Source organism: Pholis gunnellus (genome assembly GCF_910591455.1).
Source record: "Pholis gunnellus genome assembly, chromosome: 1".
NCBI lineage: Eukaryota > Metazoa > Chordata > Actinopteri > Perciformes > Pholidae > Pholis > Pholis gunnellus.
In genome coordinates this window covers 28882249-28899371 of record NC_136528.1, presented here as the reverse complement: position 1 = coordinate 28899371, position 17123 = coordinate 28882249, and the positions used below count along the sequence as shown (strand labels likewise).

The 17123-nt window shown below is 44.2% G+C and overlaps 2 protein-coding genes across 2 annotated transcripts in view; both read right to left on the bottom strand.

The window, feature by feature from the left end:
- Nucleotides 1-8527, bottom strand: part of LOC306706448 (AT-rich interactive domain-containing protein 3B-like) — a gene marked incomplete at its 3' end in the record, with an annotated part of 46364 nt that extends 37837 nt beyond the window's left edge. Inside the window, exons 1-2 of the mRNA XM_079173534.1 lie at nucleotides 8201-8527; nucleotides 6247-6882 (exon numbers count right to left, since the gene is read on the bottom strand). Of these exons, the coding sequence (XP_079029660.1) occupies nucleotides 6247-6882; nucleotides 8201-8350 (786 nt within the window). The 5' untranslated portion in view covers nucleotides 8351-8527. The remainder of the gene's footprint in view (nucleotides 1-6246; nucleotides 6883-8200) is intronic.
- A 561-nt stretch (nucleotides 8528-9088) lies between these two features.
- Nucleotides 9089-16499, bottom strand: fam219b (family with sequence similarity 219 member B). Its single transcript, XM_079161995.1, has 6 exons — nucleotides 16314-16499; nucleotides 15682-15790; nucleotides 14138-14231; nucleotides 13962-14039; nucleotides 12697-12748; nucleotides 9089-11463 (listed from the first exon to the last, which is right to left on the bottom strand). The coding sequence occupies exons 1-6, from the start codon at nucleotides 16386-16388 to the stop codon at nucleotides 11314-11316; spliced, it is 558 nt and encodes a 185-aa protein (XP_079018121.1). The 5' UTR covers nucleotides 16389-16499; the 3' UTR covers nucleotides 9089-11313.
- Nucleotides 16500-17123: the final 624 nt, after the last annotated feature.

Sequence of the window (17123 nt, the reverse complement as noted above, 5' to 3'; positions counted from 1 at the left end):
ACAATTGCCACTCTTAATTAAGATGTTTTATTTATTTAGTTTATTGTTGGATATGTAACATCCATTTAAAACAGGCTCGATGCTAGAAAAACGGACTGTACTTGAAAACACAAAACTCTTCTATGGCGCGTTATAAATACTTAAACAGCAGGTTGCCAATTGTCTTCAAACCGTGGGGCCACCGAGCTCCATTTAAAAAGACCTTTTGGTTCTCCAACTAGGACGCATAGATAGATGGCATAGATTTCAGCCGCAGTGACAATGTCGAGTGAAAATGCAATTAACAGAGAAAAGAGTAGGTATCCTCTCAAGGATGCAGGACCAGGACTCCATGAACACAACCCAGATCCAGTAGTCTTGAGCGTGGATGGTAGACTCATCATGACAGACTACACACTGCCCACTAGTGCTGTGTTGGACCAGACCAAGGTGAAGGGACTGGATACACCATGAAAAGCTTCCTCCTGTCTGCCAGAAGCAGATGTGCCCTTTGGGACTCGAACAAATAAATAAAAGAAATAAAAGAAAGTGTCTCTGCCTGCACCAGCGGGCTCCTCCCAGTCAGGCCCTTTGGCTTTTTTTCTTTTACAGCCCCTGTGACACTGAGTGAAATGAATTGAAAGATCACCAATCAGGAGCCTGACTACAACACGGACACACACACACAAACACACACCACCCCCACCCCCACCCCCCCGTATCTTGTTGGGAGCCCCCGGTGGGAATGTTCACTGTTTGAAGAGTTAACTCTTTAATTCCGTCTGGAATGTTTCCTCTGGGTGGGGCAGCGTAGTGTGTTGAGCCAGACCACTAACCCCTCTTCTCCTTCCACAGTCAGTCTCCTACCCCCCCTCCTCTACCTCTGCCCCTTCATCTAGCTACTAAATTCAATACCTCTATTTCTGGGCAGGGGGGGATCGTCCGCACATGGCTGTTAAGAGCAGGTCAGCACAAAATGAAGCCTGCTCTGTGCCAGCACGATTACACTTCACACTCTTATTCAGATCAATCTGAAACCAGCGTTTGCATGTGAAAAAATACCCACCCACTCTGGCATTTATAATTGATGGTTACCATCCACACTACCGTACCAAAAAACAAAACCATAAAAAGGTTAATACGCTCAGGTCACTCGAGCCAGCAGAGTGGCACTTACGCACATTGAAATAGAAACATTGCTACACTACTATGTGATATTGGAGATTTTTAGTTCATCCAGATTAATATTTGGCGGCTTCCAAAAATGTCACCAGCTCAGTTGTCAAATGAATGCATCATAATGTGGTCATTGCCATGCACAGTTCACCGGCTGGGCTATTTGGATAAATACTGGATAAATACTTTGGATAATTCATTTTATGGTTTAAAGAATATATATTTGTATTACTTCATTTTTGACCTATTTTTAAACAAAACAGACACCTAGACACCAACTCTACTGGAAACTGGAAGTGCAGAATCTAATTACGCGTCATTAAATGTGCCTTTATTCGTTTCCATCCAGACACAAATTCAACCGTAGCCATACCGGTCGGGCTGCATTAAGCAAAGAGCAGCATCAATCAGAAAAATGCCATTTTAAAAAGGCAACCCAGAGTTAAAAGCCCAGTCGCCTCCATCCCACCCGACCGGGCACGGCCTGCTGTCAATGAGGCGATGAGAGGTTCACGCAGCATTGAACTACAAACACAAGCTGGAAAATACCAGAGCAACGCCTCATATAAACCAATGTGGAGCCCTGCCCCTCGGTCTCAAAATACTACCAAGAGAGGGTTCTGAAAGTTTAGCACTTAACTAGAAAGACGTGCACAAGTAGAATCATTTCTGACGCAGTGTGCTTGTATTTTTCACAAAGCCCACTTCAAAACACATTCTTCAAATGAACAATAAAATCCTTTAACCATCTGTTTTAGCAGTGTACGCATCGCGTTCATTTTGGAGTTGTTCTGGTTGAACAAGTATGACGTGTCTATGATAGAGAAATAGCTGGGGGGGATTTGGAAATGAGGTTAACCATTTAGTGTCCAGGCCATTCATCCCAAATAACATTAGTAATATCATTTTGGAGATGCTGAGTCATCCAAATGAAAAAGAACCTTGTGAGGAATTAAAGAAAGAAGGAAAAGAGCTTTAATAAATGCAAGTGAGGGTGCATCAGGAATACATGTTAAGAGAAAATTAGTTTTCCATTTAGTTTAAAATAACCTATTCCACTAAAAGTCAAGGAACCCCAATTTTACAAGTCATTCCCTTTGTACTGACTTTTTGCACAGATACTCATTTGAGTTGGTCTCTTACTGCTACTTTACTCTAACACTCTTTGATTCTGGGTCGCCTTGGTGAAACAATGTCTTCATTGTAATATGAAAGCATTGTTGTCAGTGTTCGCAGCAGAAGTGAGCAGTCTGGGTTGAGGTTTTCAATTCCCCGTGCAGCTCAAGAGTTTGCGCATAGCAAGGAGAAAATACGGGTTCCACGCGCCACACTTCAAGCACTGCGACGTGTTTTAATGGACCTCAGCCTTCCTCATTATTTCTCATGTGAACTACCTCCATTTGCAAGCGGTTTGTACAAACGGGGGTCAGACGGTAATTCCAGCCTTATTACATCAGCATAACAGGAAGTCCAGTAAACGGAATAAGACTAAGTACACCATTTGAAACCCACTGACAGTTATGGCATGTGAGACGTAGCGTTCGGCGAGCAGGAATCAGGTCAGGTTGGCGTACGCGCAGCGTGCACATCAGGCAGTGAGGCGCCCTGGCTCGTGGTGATACTGTTGTGCGCTTCTCTCACACATCCAGTGGTCCTCCGAGCCACACTGCAGTGGGTGGTGCTGATTCCATATTACCCCACCGTCAAAATGATAACTTGAGCTCATCTGCTAAACAAGATGTCCTCCTCATTCATCATAAATGAGCCATAAACGAGGCCAAACATTCCTGCTAAAAGCTCGCGCACACAACCCGTATTGATCTCTGCGCTGCAGTCGTGCAACTCCTCACTTCCTATGCTGATGTTGTTGCTGGAGCGACAGCTAAATTATGCAACAGCGCCGGCTCAACAGACCGGCCGCAGTGCTCGAGCAGCAGAAGCAGGGCTCAAGGGTGGCAAACGACGGCGGGGCTCGCCGGTAACAGATGCCCCCCCCCCCCCCACCCCCCAGGCACCAGATTTGGACCAATGTGGTCCGTTTGCCTTTGATGGCCACCACTTCTATTGAGTCAAATGTATCCCTCGCACAAGTTGTAGTCTAGTTGTGTCTTCTTGTGTTCTGCCCAGGCAAATGCAAAGTGCTGCTTTTACACTGAGTTACTTAGACTTCAATGATGAAATAGCAACGTTTTCCATCTTGTCCTGACCTGGTTTGCAGCATTTCCTCATTAAAAACCTCTCTGATCCGACCTAAATGACAAACTGCAAATCTAATCAGACCGTAGGGGGTAATTATCCAGCCTCTTGTAATTGAGCCCGCTAACTGCATTACCTTGTACAATCAAAATTGACTTACGTTCTTGGCTGTTAGTCTATGTGACCCGATGAAAAAGGGAACCGAATTGTGTAATGTTAAGCATTCGAGATACAATTTTCTTCATTGAATCATGGGATATCGATTACACAAGAGCACTAATGCAATGTCCCAATTGGGAATATTTAAAATGTGGCCCCTGTTCTGTCAACTTGATGCCTCGTTTCAAAGCCTGCCGAGCGCTCCTGAAACGTATTATTCAGAGATGGACTCATGTCGGTTTCTACGTGCTCTTGCCTTGTCATTACTCTCCCGCTGTGATCATAGCAATTCAAATGTAGACGCGCTCTGCTCACGGCCTCCACTTCGTCTCATTTGTCGGAGGACAGAGTGCCACGGGGGGAAACAAACCGCGTGTGAACGGAAAACTTGTGAGCCTTGCGGATCGAAAGCCACTGCTCGCTCGCTCACACTCACACTCACACACACACACACACACACACACACACACACACACACACACACACACACACACACACACACACACACGATTAAAACTATTAATCACAGAGGGATTATCGCAAGGAGCGTTAGGGGCCTTGTATACATCCGTATGTGAGCAGGAGGGGTGGGTGGATTACAGGGGTCACGCAGCCTGTGTCCCACTGCGGTGGAGGCCAAAGTGCTGAGGCCGGCCGGCTGCCCACCCTAGCCCTCTACTCTCCACGCAACGCCTTTGTCCATCCCCTTGTTTGACAATTATTTACTCTGCTGTTTAGGACAGGGCTGAGGTCACCACACATACATCACTGACATGAAAACACTGGCTACCCGTGTCTGTCCACCCCCCCCATCTGACCTGTACAGGCCCCTCATACACTCAAAACCCTTAGGAGTACAGGACTACAAGACAGACTAATCAAACGGTTGTCAGTCATGTGTTGCTGCTGGTGGCAACTGTGGTGTGTCGCTCGTGTTCCACCCATTGTTTACGAGCTACAAGTGACCTTTATTAAGTTGCTTCACATATTGTTGAACTAGAAAATAGACATGGACATCCTGTTTGTCTGCTACAGATGAAATCAGCAGCCACGCTTTGTATGGTGTACTGTGGCTAAAGCACATCGCAGTCTCTCTGTCAAAGTGGTCACACGCACACATTGGGGTGCTTTGGGTAAAAAGCCTGGCCACATGAAATGTAAATGTTAATGTAAATGGTCCTCCGTGCTAGCCATCCCACCTGGCCTCTTGTCACTGCTTTTTTAGAAAATAATAAAATGAGCTGCTGTCAACATTATTATAGGTGATCGGTATTTGCGGCATCTGCCAGGCTTGTCTCTGGCCTCTTGAAGACAATGACATCAAAAAAAGAAAAAAAACAAAAACTGTTCCCCTGCCTCCACTGTCCCCCTCCCCCTACAGCGGTGCAACCTGAAACTGCCTGAAGAGATGAGCAGTCATTAAATACTGCAGAGCTGACATAATGACAGGAAAGATAAAAGAGAGGAAACACAAAAAAAAAAAAAAGGGCCAGACCAATTCTCATCCCATAATGCCTCCCCCAACCCCCAGGCTCGGCCCGCCTCTCCTAATAAAAGACACCGGGCCACAGATAGGGCTCTGGTCAGCTACAACTGTGCTGCTGTGATCTTCTGCTCAAACAACGTTCACACAAAGCCTGGCCACCTCGCAGTATAATGCTGCTTCACTCTTCCTGACGCCTATGAAAACAATGCAATGAAACTCCATTCAACACTGAAATTCATGCAATGTTTTTAAAATCTTCTCCTGCAAATGCCTGTAAGGGCAGAGGCTCTGGTTGATATACAATGATAATAAAACTAAGACCACTACTGCCCCTCCTCCCACCTCTATACTACTGCCTTCCCTAAATTAGGAAATGTGGTCTAGAGAAGCACCATTCAAAGACATTTGCCTTTAAATAGACAGTAATAAAATCCAGACACATGATAGTCGAGCACCCACTAATCAAGCTCAGATTTGTCCTCTGACACTGCCCACTCTTGTGCAACTACGGCTTTTTATATCACCCACATGCTGCTGCTGAGCTCTCTTTAACCTGCTACGTCTCAAGCCATGATGCTGAACCACATGTAGCTCGGGCTTGGTTCCCAGTTGGCATTCCAGCGTTTTGTAACACTGTGCTGAGGCAATATTTACCTTCAAGGGAAAGTGCACTTGGCACACAGCCGAAACTCTTGGGCTGGGGTGGGCGGGCAGGTTGCTACTGTGTACTACATCTAAACTTCCCACTCACCCAAAATCCTCGTGCTGACCCGGCCAACCACCCACAGCCTCACAGCAGCAGTCCTGCCTGACTCCGCTACCTGGATCAGAGCTTGAGCAGCGCGCACGCACGGCACGCACGGCACGCGCACGCGCACGCGCACGCGCACGCGCACACGCACACGCACACGCACACGCACACGCACGTTTGAATTGTCTCACGAATAAAAAGCTGGAAGGGTTTGTCACACAGTCAAGATTAAGCCGTCGCTCACAGCAGGGGGCTGGACTGAGATATCAAACAAAAGACTCAATGGGGGGGGGGGGGAACAGTGAAAAGGCTTTACACCTTTTAGGGTCACAATGAACAGTGTTTGAGCAGATTAGGATTGGCAGAGAGAAATCTCCATGTCCAACTTTACACACCTGACGAGAAGCTAGCTTTGGTTTGACTGGGTGAAGACCCAAAGAGGAATTGGCGTGTAATAAGGGTGAAATGGTGTGGCTAGGAGCCAAAGCAGGGCACTAACCTGTCTGAAGTGATCATCAAAGCCCCAGTCGGCCTGTCCGTTAGGAGAGGTAGCAGAGTGAGGCCCCGCAGGAGACAGGCCCTCGTCGGGTTCCTGCTTCACTCTGATGGGTGGGGATGCGGCCCTCTGGGGGGCCGACGCAGAGTAACTGCCAAACGGCCGGGGCGGGATGCGGGACGCGCTCTGCTGCAAGGCCAGGGTCTGCTTTCGGAGGAACTCCAGACCGCTGGCACTTGCCTCATCCTCGTCGCTGCCCTCGTCCCCCTCCATCATCTCATTGTCGTCCTCGTCATCGTCCCCAGAATCCCGGCCTCTGTCCTCGTCATCCTCCCTTTCAGAGTCCACACTGCTCTGATTGGAGACCCTGGGAAGCAACCCGCCACCGGGGCCCACCCCAGCCAGACCTTTGCCCATGAAGCTGGCCCCGGACGCCCGGGCGGCCGCCAGGATGGCCTGCTGGGCAGCAACCTGCTGAGCATACATGATGTGGGCCTCTCGCAGCTTCCTCTCCTTGCGCTCCATTTCCAGTCGGGCCTGCTGCTGGCGCTGGAGCTGCTCCATGACCGCCTCCAGCTTCATCCCCCCTGTTGAGGCGCTCTGGGGAAAGGCCACACCAGGCTCCTGAGACATGCTGGGCTGTGGGAGGAAGCGAAGGAGTCATGGAAGACATGCTGAAATCTAATTAGCCCTTTATCTCATTAGACAGGATGAAATTAAACACATGTAAAAGGCACATGCACCCCACCACAAAAACACAACAAACAAAATTAGACTTGAACTGAGGAGCCATATGTGTACAGAATACCATAAAATGGATAATCCAACCATATCCTTTCCATCAGGTTCATGCAGCTGAAGCTTGCTAAATTGGAATTCCTTGCTGTAAGTCGCTTTAGTCAATGTTTGTACCGGGGAACTTGGAAAATCTTCAGCAATACAGCAATAAATCTGAGTGTACGTGCTAACATACACAAACGAGATGTGTATTCTCCATGGTGACTTAGGCTTTCACGTAGAAACAATGAAGCAGGACAAAACACCAACACTGTCTGCAGCCAAACCCTTTGCAAAAAGAAGAAGACGGACTAAAGCAATCCTGAAGAAAACGTGTCAGGTTTTAGTGAGTCCACACAGACATCACAGCTGCTATAGACGTTGACGCTACAGCAGTGAACCACGATTCTTAGGTACTACCAGAGGAGGAAAAGTTAGTTATCCACTAACGAGTATTACTATGACTTATTGTAGGAGTAGTACTTTGACTTCTCACATCCGAGTGCTATCAGCATACACGTTTAAACACCTTTAAAAAAAAAAACAAGGGATGTAAAATTTGCCCCAAATATTGCGTTTTAGTCAGATGGTCCTTCATATAACTAGGTGAGCTAACTAGTGTTCAAACTAGCTGGTTAAGCCGAGAGAAAGATGACCTGCTTCTAAGGAGCCTCGGGCAGAAACGTCAGTGTTAAATGAAAAAGGATGGTAAACTGAACCCGGACATCTTCATAAGGCACACAATCACCCGAGAGAAAAATAAACGAGTTAAAAGTGTAAAAATAAAAAGTCTACACCTTTTCCGCATTAGCTAACGTTAGCTGCCACATCTTCAAAATACGTAGATAACATATGCGTAACGTTACGTTAACAGGTTTTAGGATAAGTTCACGCACAAACGAGCGAAAAGTGTAACATTAACGGCATTATCTACAGAGATGCATTGCAGTGTTTTCCGTAAGACTAACGTTAAAATGAGTAAAGAAGTAACCTACCATAAGGTCAAATTAGCTCTGAAAGTGTCCCTTCTTTTTCTTACGATAAATGTCCCGTTGAGCTCGCGAACGTTAACTCTTTTCTCCGTAAATAAGGCCGCCAGAACCGCGAATATCGGAGGGCGTTGAGCTCGTTACGGATCAGAGACAATGTAGAAGGGACGCCAAGCATTACCACCACTCACCATTTGTGCCTTACTACTGCTCGAGTTGTCCACCATCCCTCCTTCCTTCCTTCCTCGGCTTGCTCGTCCTTCCCTCGTTTGTGGCACTCGCTCAAACACTTGTAAACACACACACACGCGCGCGCGCACGGGTGCAGAGACGCTGTGCATGCACCGGAGGTATCGACTGATCAGCTTTATGCTCTCTTCTGCAGCGACCTCTCCAAATGTACCTGTGTTTCTGTCTTTTTTCTGTTCTTTTTCCGCCCCCGGTGATTTCCTTCTTTAATGGGAAAGGGGACCGCCTGGAAAATGGCCCGATCTCATATCTCGGAGAGCGCTGAGGTAACTCCCTTCACTCGTTTTTTCTTCTTTTTTTCCTCCCCTTCAGTCGACACCCCCCGCATGGCCCACAACAGTGTTAGGGCCCGCCCAGCGACAGCAACATGTCTCACAGCCTTTTCAGTTCCATGACACTATTTATTGAGTCGGTTAGACTATAATTTATTCACGTATCTTCATTTTACAATACAGCATTTAGTAGGCCGGAACACGAGATGTAGGTATATAGAAGTAGCATAAGCTCAATTAAAAAGCTTAAAGCAAAATTGAGAACTAGTCATTTATCTGCATGCTAAATAATATTGGGAGTGATTAGGGTGCAAGGTTTAAATTAAATAGGGGGCCAAACAGTGCAGTGCAGTAGGTATCGCATTGAGAAAGCAGCATGGCTCTATGCTGCCCTCTTGTGGCAACAACGACTACCACGTTTATAATAGTTAGTGCATCCACCATACAGAACTCATTGAGATCATAGAATCAAAAAGCTCCATTGATATACTAACTCCTTACACAATCTCTACCGGAAATAACGGTCAATAACTGTAATCAAAGACATACACATGGAAGTATAGATAATAGCTTTATTTTAATAATGTAAACCAATAAACACTACAATCAAATACAAAATAAAAGATTAGTGTTTACCATCATAAAATAACTAAGTTATTGCATTTAGCACTCAATAACACCACATTGTCACAATGTCGTATAACAAGCAGATTGTCCCAATAGTTGCATAGTACAGGTGAGTCAAGTGTACTTGCTACTGACCACTGGTGTTAAGTGCAATATTTGTGTAGAGAAACATGGTGCAGGGCCAGGGGGCATTTAAAGCATTTACCTCACACTAGCAGAATCCGCTTTTATTTACTAAATCACCCACATTAGAGCAATGGCGTGCGCTGAGGAGAAACTGAACATCACTCACATTGATAATGTAACATTTTCAACACCTGGCCTTTTCACCGCAAAGTCTTCAACGGGATTTGTGATTAGATCCCGACTCTTGGAAGTACAAATCAAGGTTCCTACTCTTTCCAGTCCTTGTAGTTCTTTATGGTGGTCAAGTGGTCTGCTCTTCCTTTCATTTATATGACTGAGAGTTACACCTTGTAGCAGCACAGCGTGAGAAACAGCAGTGTGGCCTGCAGGTACGTAACACAGCAGCCACCCATTTGTCCGGTCTTGAAACCTCGATGCTCTAAAACAGCAATCTTCAAACTCACTGTTTAATTTTACTAATTTGTGTAAAAGGCAAATTACTTTCTAGTTGCTCACTCACACACACACACAAATGAATCTCCTGAAAAAGTGATCGCCGTCACTTGCTCTGATATGGAACATTTTTTGTTAATGCACACTTTCAAAAATACAATATGACCCAGACTGCAACAAGAGTGAACACATGCTTGTTTTTAAAGTGGGGAAAAGAAAGAAAAAGAAAAGGACTTCCATTTTCAGCACAGCCGTGTCTATTGTGTAGAAAACGGACACATCACAAAAAATAATACAAACAGACTGATGTATGCAAATATAGGTAGCAAAAAACAAGTGTAGACAAATGCCTTAATCCTTATGCAAATGTGGTTTACTGGGTTTGCGCTGTACCCACGTCTAGTGTCCCGGATGAATATAGTAATAAATAAATAATCTGCAGATCTGTCCTCCACACACACACTCTTGATGTGTTTAAGATGACAGAAAAAGTAATCTATAAAATCTAACTTTGAATTCTTTCCATCCAAACAAAATTGTTTTCTTAAAAAAGAAAGAAAGGGGGATTTAAATTAGAACGATATAGATGTCTAACCACATACACACGTCTTCAGATGACAAGATCACTTAAACGAGGATCTGAAATGTATTTTTTTGTAACAGCTTTTTTCTTCAACACGCTCTGGAGCTAAACTTATTTCTACAATACAGAGATTGTAAATCTAATAGGTTCATCTGTCAAAGCACTCCAGTAACTCATCTGCTCACAGATCTGTGCCGTACACGGCGGTGTAACACTTGGAACTCTTACTAGCGGGGGATCACTAGGGGAACTTTCTTCTTGGTATGTAGCCGTTTGCTCATTGACAGCTTGTAAAAAGTAATAAAGTCTTTGTCTTCTCAGCGCCAGAGCAAATAAGATGGGAGGAGCCGAAGATAACCCTGGGCCAGGCTTCTCTTCTACACTGCAGGTTTTTGGAGAAAGCAATATTAGCTGAAGAAAAGGAATAATTACATGTGTGTCAAAAATAAATACGTGGTTTCACTCAATCATCTGACGACTTATTTCAATTTAGTGCTCTGCTAAAAAAAAAAAAACATATAATGAAGTTTGTTTGTTAGACGAGGTGTCATCAGAATGTGTAAAGACAGAGACATTAAAGAAAAACAAACATCCAGTTAATGCAACAATAGTCACGGAATGTAAATGATCATGTGAGGCTTCATATAGTTAGTTAATAACTGGAAAATGAGTCAACGTGGACATATCCCATGGTGTGCACGACCACTCTGTTTGGAGCACGGGCATAGTTAGCATTTCATGAAGTTCAATAAAAAGAGGTCAAGCTTTGGAGTCACAGTGAATAAGGCTTGTTCTCATGTCCGTCCGCGGGTTTCTTCGCGTGGGTTGAGCGATCTCTGTGCACGTGGTCCTGCATCAACGGGGAGTTTGGCTTCAGAGCGGGAAGTCCTCAGGCAGCACAGCGGCGGAGCTGGGTTAGAAAGAGGGCCTCAGGCACCGGTGACTAAAGTCAGGGACAGGAACTTTGGAACGCTTGGAGTAGCGGCACCGGGCATCACTGCATGGAGCAGGACGGGCCCTCGGAGCAGCAGCACACAGAGGAGCCCATGGCTTTAGGCGGGATCAGGTCCAGGTCCTCGTCGTCGGGGATCTCATCCAGGCGGTAGCCGTCCTGGAGAAGCTGCTTGCTTAAATCAGGGTGGACCTGGAGAGCAAAGACATGACGTCGCTATAACACAACACACAACCAGAGTAAGATGGCTGAACCTGGTACACATCTCAGGTTAATCTGTGTAGGACTTTCTCACACCCCGGATTACTTGTGCCTGTTGATGGGACCCAAACTTAATACATGTTGTGCCACTTAGCAAAATCAGGTTACTTCATATACTGAGGACATAAATGGTCTCAACAGTAATGTGTATGATGTTCAACAACGTGAACCTCAAACATCAGACAAGCGAGTTGTTTTCATTTAACAGCAGCTATGTTGTTTACGAAGCAACAAGAATTCTCATATTTGTGTAATGAGTTCACCTTACTTGTTCTAAGGCACCTGGACATTTAAAGGTTCTCTATACGGGATTCAGAGCATTAACATAGCAGCAAACAACTATTAGCGATGTAAAGATATAGTGGAGTAATGTCTACCTGAGCAGAGAATGAAGTCGCTCTCCCTCTCTGCTGTTGTTACCTGAGCTGCTCTGTGATTTGTTTACATAGCTGGGCAGGCCGAGCGTGCCTTTTAGTGCATGTTAGTGCATGTGACCGTGCCCAACCTGCGAGCTCATTGCCCGCTCTCTGCACTGCTCTCATGGGGGGCGCTTACAGCTTACAAACGACGTTCTCGTCAGCGTAGCACCCACCCTCTGGTTTGCCCCCCAGGTTAACACCGTTTACTCTGTCAGCACCGTCAGCTGCAAGCTGCCGGCTCAGCAGTCGCCATGTCAAGAGCTGGAAATGATATACTCTGAATTCCATAGTTAGCACCTTTAAATGACAGTTACTTGTTCTATGAACTGATTATCTAGACAAAGAAAAACATCTATCTAATTAAATAGAGTTTAGTTGTTAGTGATGCAAACAGTCCTCTGTTAATGTTCAAACTCTTTTTACATGTTGGGAAACACCCACACTCAGTCCCCTTCAAACACACGATACAAATATTCATGCCCCACCAATGAACTTTAAACTTCCTCCACAGCAATGCGAGAAAACAAGTAAGACTGAGCTCCACTAAAAGGCAGCAAAACAGCCCTAGCTACATATCTGAGGTCAGGAAATAGCCAGAGGCTCAGAGAGTGTGAGTGTGAGTGTGAGTGTGAGTGTGAATGTGTGTGTGTGTCTTTGAACATATATGGATGGCCCAAAAACAGATTCTTGCACACACAGTGAGATTACGAAAGCATCCGAAGGAGGTCCCAAGGGGTAAACTCACCTCAGCTGAAGAGTATCCTGAGGAATACTGCTCAAAATCGATCTCTTCATCACTGTAAGGACAAGCACGACAGGTTCTGTCATTCTGAAGTTAACAACTGTGTGTGTGTGTGTGTGTGTGTGTGTGTGTGTGTGTGTGTGTGTGTGCGTGCCAAGTATTTCAGGTCTCAGTTTACTGCATATAGAAGGAATTCAACAATGCAGTCACCTGTATAGATGCGAAGTCCCGCCCCTTCTGGTGGACCTTTTTTCCGAAATGAAAATAAATACGGCAATCTACCCTAAGAGAAAATACTTTTTTGAGCCTACGTGAATTACACGTTTATCAGTTAAAAAGATAATTTTGCAAGTCAACAAAGTGCATTTTGTCGTAAAACTGTTGAAGTATGAAAATACGTAATTACAAAGACTTCACACCAAGCGGCAACCTCCGGTTCTGTCGAGTGAAGTCGATGCAGAAATGTCTTTAAACGACTCCTCTGGTTGTATAGAAGTCTATGAGAAAATGACTCTACTTCTCTCTTGATTTATTACCTCAGTAAACATTGTAAACATGAGTTTATGGTCTCAATCTCTAGTTTCAAGTCTTCTTCAATACAGCATGATGTTCATTTAGTAAATGATGGTCCATTTAGAGTCAAACAGACCATAAAGCAGGGGATGCTTTAGGGCGGGGCTACCTTGTGATTGACAGGTCGCTGCCGCCACCATAACCGTATACGGCTTCTCTACGTCACGCCTCCACATTACAGATATGGTAACTTCCGTTCATTAGTTGCAAAAAACAACAACAGACATGGCGATGGCCGTAATTCAAGATGGTGACGGTGAATTTGCCAAACTCAAGGCTTCAAAACGGCATTCCACAAACCAACGGGTGACGTCACGATGACTAGGTCCACTTCTTGTATACGGTCTATGGTGAAAATACATAATTAGAAAGACTACAAAAGTTGTGTAAGTGACATCTCTCGCTGAAGCTACAATACCTGTGTGTTTCGAGCTAAGCTACCAACCTAGCTAGCAAGTCAAGGTAGCGTCTGTGTTGGCGTTGATGACATTCATTGTGCGATGATGTCTTTCAGAGAGCGGTCTCACACAAAACCAAATGACACAATGATCAAACTGCGACTATGTTTTAAATTGACAAACTTCATATGTGTAATTCATGGCACAATTCGAGCAGGATCAAAAAAACTAGCATCAGTCCCATGGTGGGCACCATAAAGGGGAGGGACTCCGCCTCCATACCTGGTGTCAGCTTACCTGTCTGAGTCCATCGTAACCAAAGTGTCTTCAGCGTGCTGACTTAGAGCAGCGTAGCCCTTGTTATACTTCACCGTCCTAAAAAGGAGAACCAGAAACTGTCAAATGAATCCTGCTAAACGAACATCTCCTCCGCTGCTTTAAGCTCACATCAGCTTCGTCTTTCCTCATCGTACCTCTTCGCTCCTTGCCTGGGCTGATGCATCACTGGAGGTCCTGGTGAGAGGGCTTTCTTCTTCAGCGCCTTCCTCGCCATCTCCCTGTGTTTCTCTGTAAATGATAAGAAACATGTTGTGTGTTAACTGGGCCTGACTGGATGAGAGTCAAAGCAAAAGGTGTAGGACTTCCTACACCCTCTCAGCAAGTGTAAGGTCTTTGAGAGTGAGTGACGTCACTGTGTTATGATAATCGGGCCGATACACTAAAATCATGATGGTGTTTTGTAGGTTTTTTTTTAGAAGTCATGGTGCAGATTCAACATTACTGAACAAAAATGTGATCAAGGAAAAGTACTTTTAAGTAATAAAATTTGGAACACAGTGACGGTGTTCAAGCTCTGAATTCTAAGTGATCTAATTGGTTAACTTACAGGTGTTTTCACAAATGCATTCTGGGTGCAAGTGATTGATAATTGAATGTGTGGTATTTCAATGGCAGTGTTTAGTAAACAACACAGGCTGTTAGTTTTGAAAGATGTGTCTAATGTAGATAATCGTGTGTAGTTATTTGCAAAATAAAGTGTGTTTTTGTATTCAAACTTAAGCAGACAAAGTGCTTAATAAGAAATAAATGCTCAATTGTTTTTGTTAAGACCAATTTTTTACTTGTGATGATAAATACAGGATAAGAACCGGTGCTGTGGCGTGTGACGGTCACAGATTCAATCTAGAGTGTGGTCTGCAAACTGGTGAAGTGCAGAATCATATTTCAAAAATGGTTAAATTCTAACAACTTATTAAAATGCAGGACTTCAGATAACCTAATCATTTCTTCTTTCATATAAAACAAAGGTATATAGGTATATATCTCTTTATGTAATGCACATTAAAGTGCTTGAGTTCAAGTTGGGTTTAATTGGTAGTTCCCAAATAATTAGATGCCAAAAGTCAAAAGATGGTTAAGAAATCCACCAGATAAACTAGTTATTTTTCCTTTTCCTATTTACGGAGTGTTGAGTTGTGAACATGTAAGACAGAGACTGAAGAGTCTGTGAAATACGTCATGTGTATTTTGTAACGTGTCCCTGCATTCTCACATGACAAGAGTCCTACTGCCGACACTTTACCGCGCATAAAACCCAACAACACCTCTTCTCTGTGTGGAAAAATCCTCCTGGTCCATGACGTTGTCCTGGCTTTACTCAGCTAAACAAATTCTCTCTTTTCTTGTAGATACCAAATAAGTTTCGGAATTAGAAATCACGTGTCAGTCAGCAGCGCAACGTGCAGTAATGTTTGTTGAAGAGACCTTGACAGTTAAGCAGAACATTTTGATCTACATAACATAAAAGGTAATATGACCGTGGACAGTGGACTACTTTATGAAAAGTTGACTATATGGGCGGCTTTCTATACACACCGTGGGAGATTTTGCTCAACAGTGACTCGGACTCCCCAGACCTGCCAGCTGCACACTCAGCAGTCTTAGTGTGAACCACAGCTGAATTCAAAGGAATGGTACAATAATGACACTGGTGAGGGTGAGTCAAGAAAAGGCTTACGTAGTTTGAGGTGGATTGCTGGAACTCTGGACATGATGTAAGGTCCTCTCTTCTCCACCGGCCTGATCCCTCCATCAGCGGTCTTAGGTCTTGTGCCATTACTGGGGCCCTGCAATCGGGGAAAGCAAGAATAATCTGTATTTCACATTCATGTACGGCGTGTAAGTAATTGACAAGACAATAATATGATAATAACTAAATGGCATTACGTGACAGTTAAATAACAAGAGTGTAAAGTTGTTACGGTTGTCATAAAAAGACTTTAACCCAACTCCAATGTAATTCCAAAACAATAATAACAACGAAACTAATTTATTCACACATTTCTCTTTAGGGCAACTCATTATCTTTTTTTTCTAAAACTCAAAATGTTCCCAGCAGTCCATTCGGTCGACAAGAACATATAACGTTAATCAATTTCACGCGTGTCAGCTCATTAATCATGTGACTCGGTTTCCTTTACAGTCAAACTTGGCAACGTCCAACGACAGATAGCTTCCATCGACTTCCATAGTTTTGTTAGCATGGCTCAAATGAATAACTGTCACAAATCTCAGGCTAAGCTACTCAGCTAGCCTCCCAGTTTCTATTTACGAGCTAGCGTTAGCCGGATTAGCTTTAGCTGACATTACCGACACAACTTGTGGCTCCGACTGCGCCTCGAGCAGCGTGTCCTTCTCTGGTTCCTCTATGATGTCGTTCATCATCTTGGCGTTAGTTGTCACAGTTTACACCACAACACTGCCATGATGACAAGTGTCCCACCGACGCGGGACTTTGCTGTTTTCTTCGGGAGCAGGTAGGCACTTCTGTTAGCCCGCTATGCTATACTCTATGTGACAACTTCCACAACACATCCGGGCAAAATTTCAGAATAAAATCCATCGTTGCTTAGCTAGATGTTCTGTAAAAAAAACACGTTTTATGTGTGTTGTTTGCCAAGAAGATAAATCAACCGCAATGTTTGGTTCGTGCAGTAGTTTGTTTCGTAGTTTCTTGTCACTGAACCATCTAACCAAACTAAAAGCCCGTCATGCTCATTTTTTAATTCAACAACATAACGTTAGGCGTCAAATAATTGTAATCCAGTTCAAATCTAAAAAAGAAAATAAATTAAGAAACGGTATGAAATGAAATAACATGTATTTGTATTTATATAATTATATTTGTGGTTTTTATTTGAACTACTTCATACAGTGGATGCATAGCATTTCCAGCCTCCTGTCGACATCTGGTTGTTGAGAAAAACCCTCGACCGTCTCCTTGAGAAAGTAACGTCACGTTCTGCAATGTGAGGCTAAATAAAACGGCAAATATCATCCGATAACATTGTACAACATGTATTGTCTGTAGTTACTGCTTTGTGAAAGCTTCATATAGCTCATGTAGTCACCTTACGTACTTTCTTGTTGAAAATAAAAATGTGTTTTGATTAAAAGGGG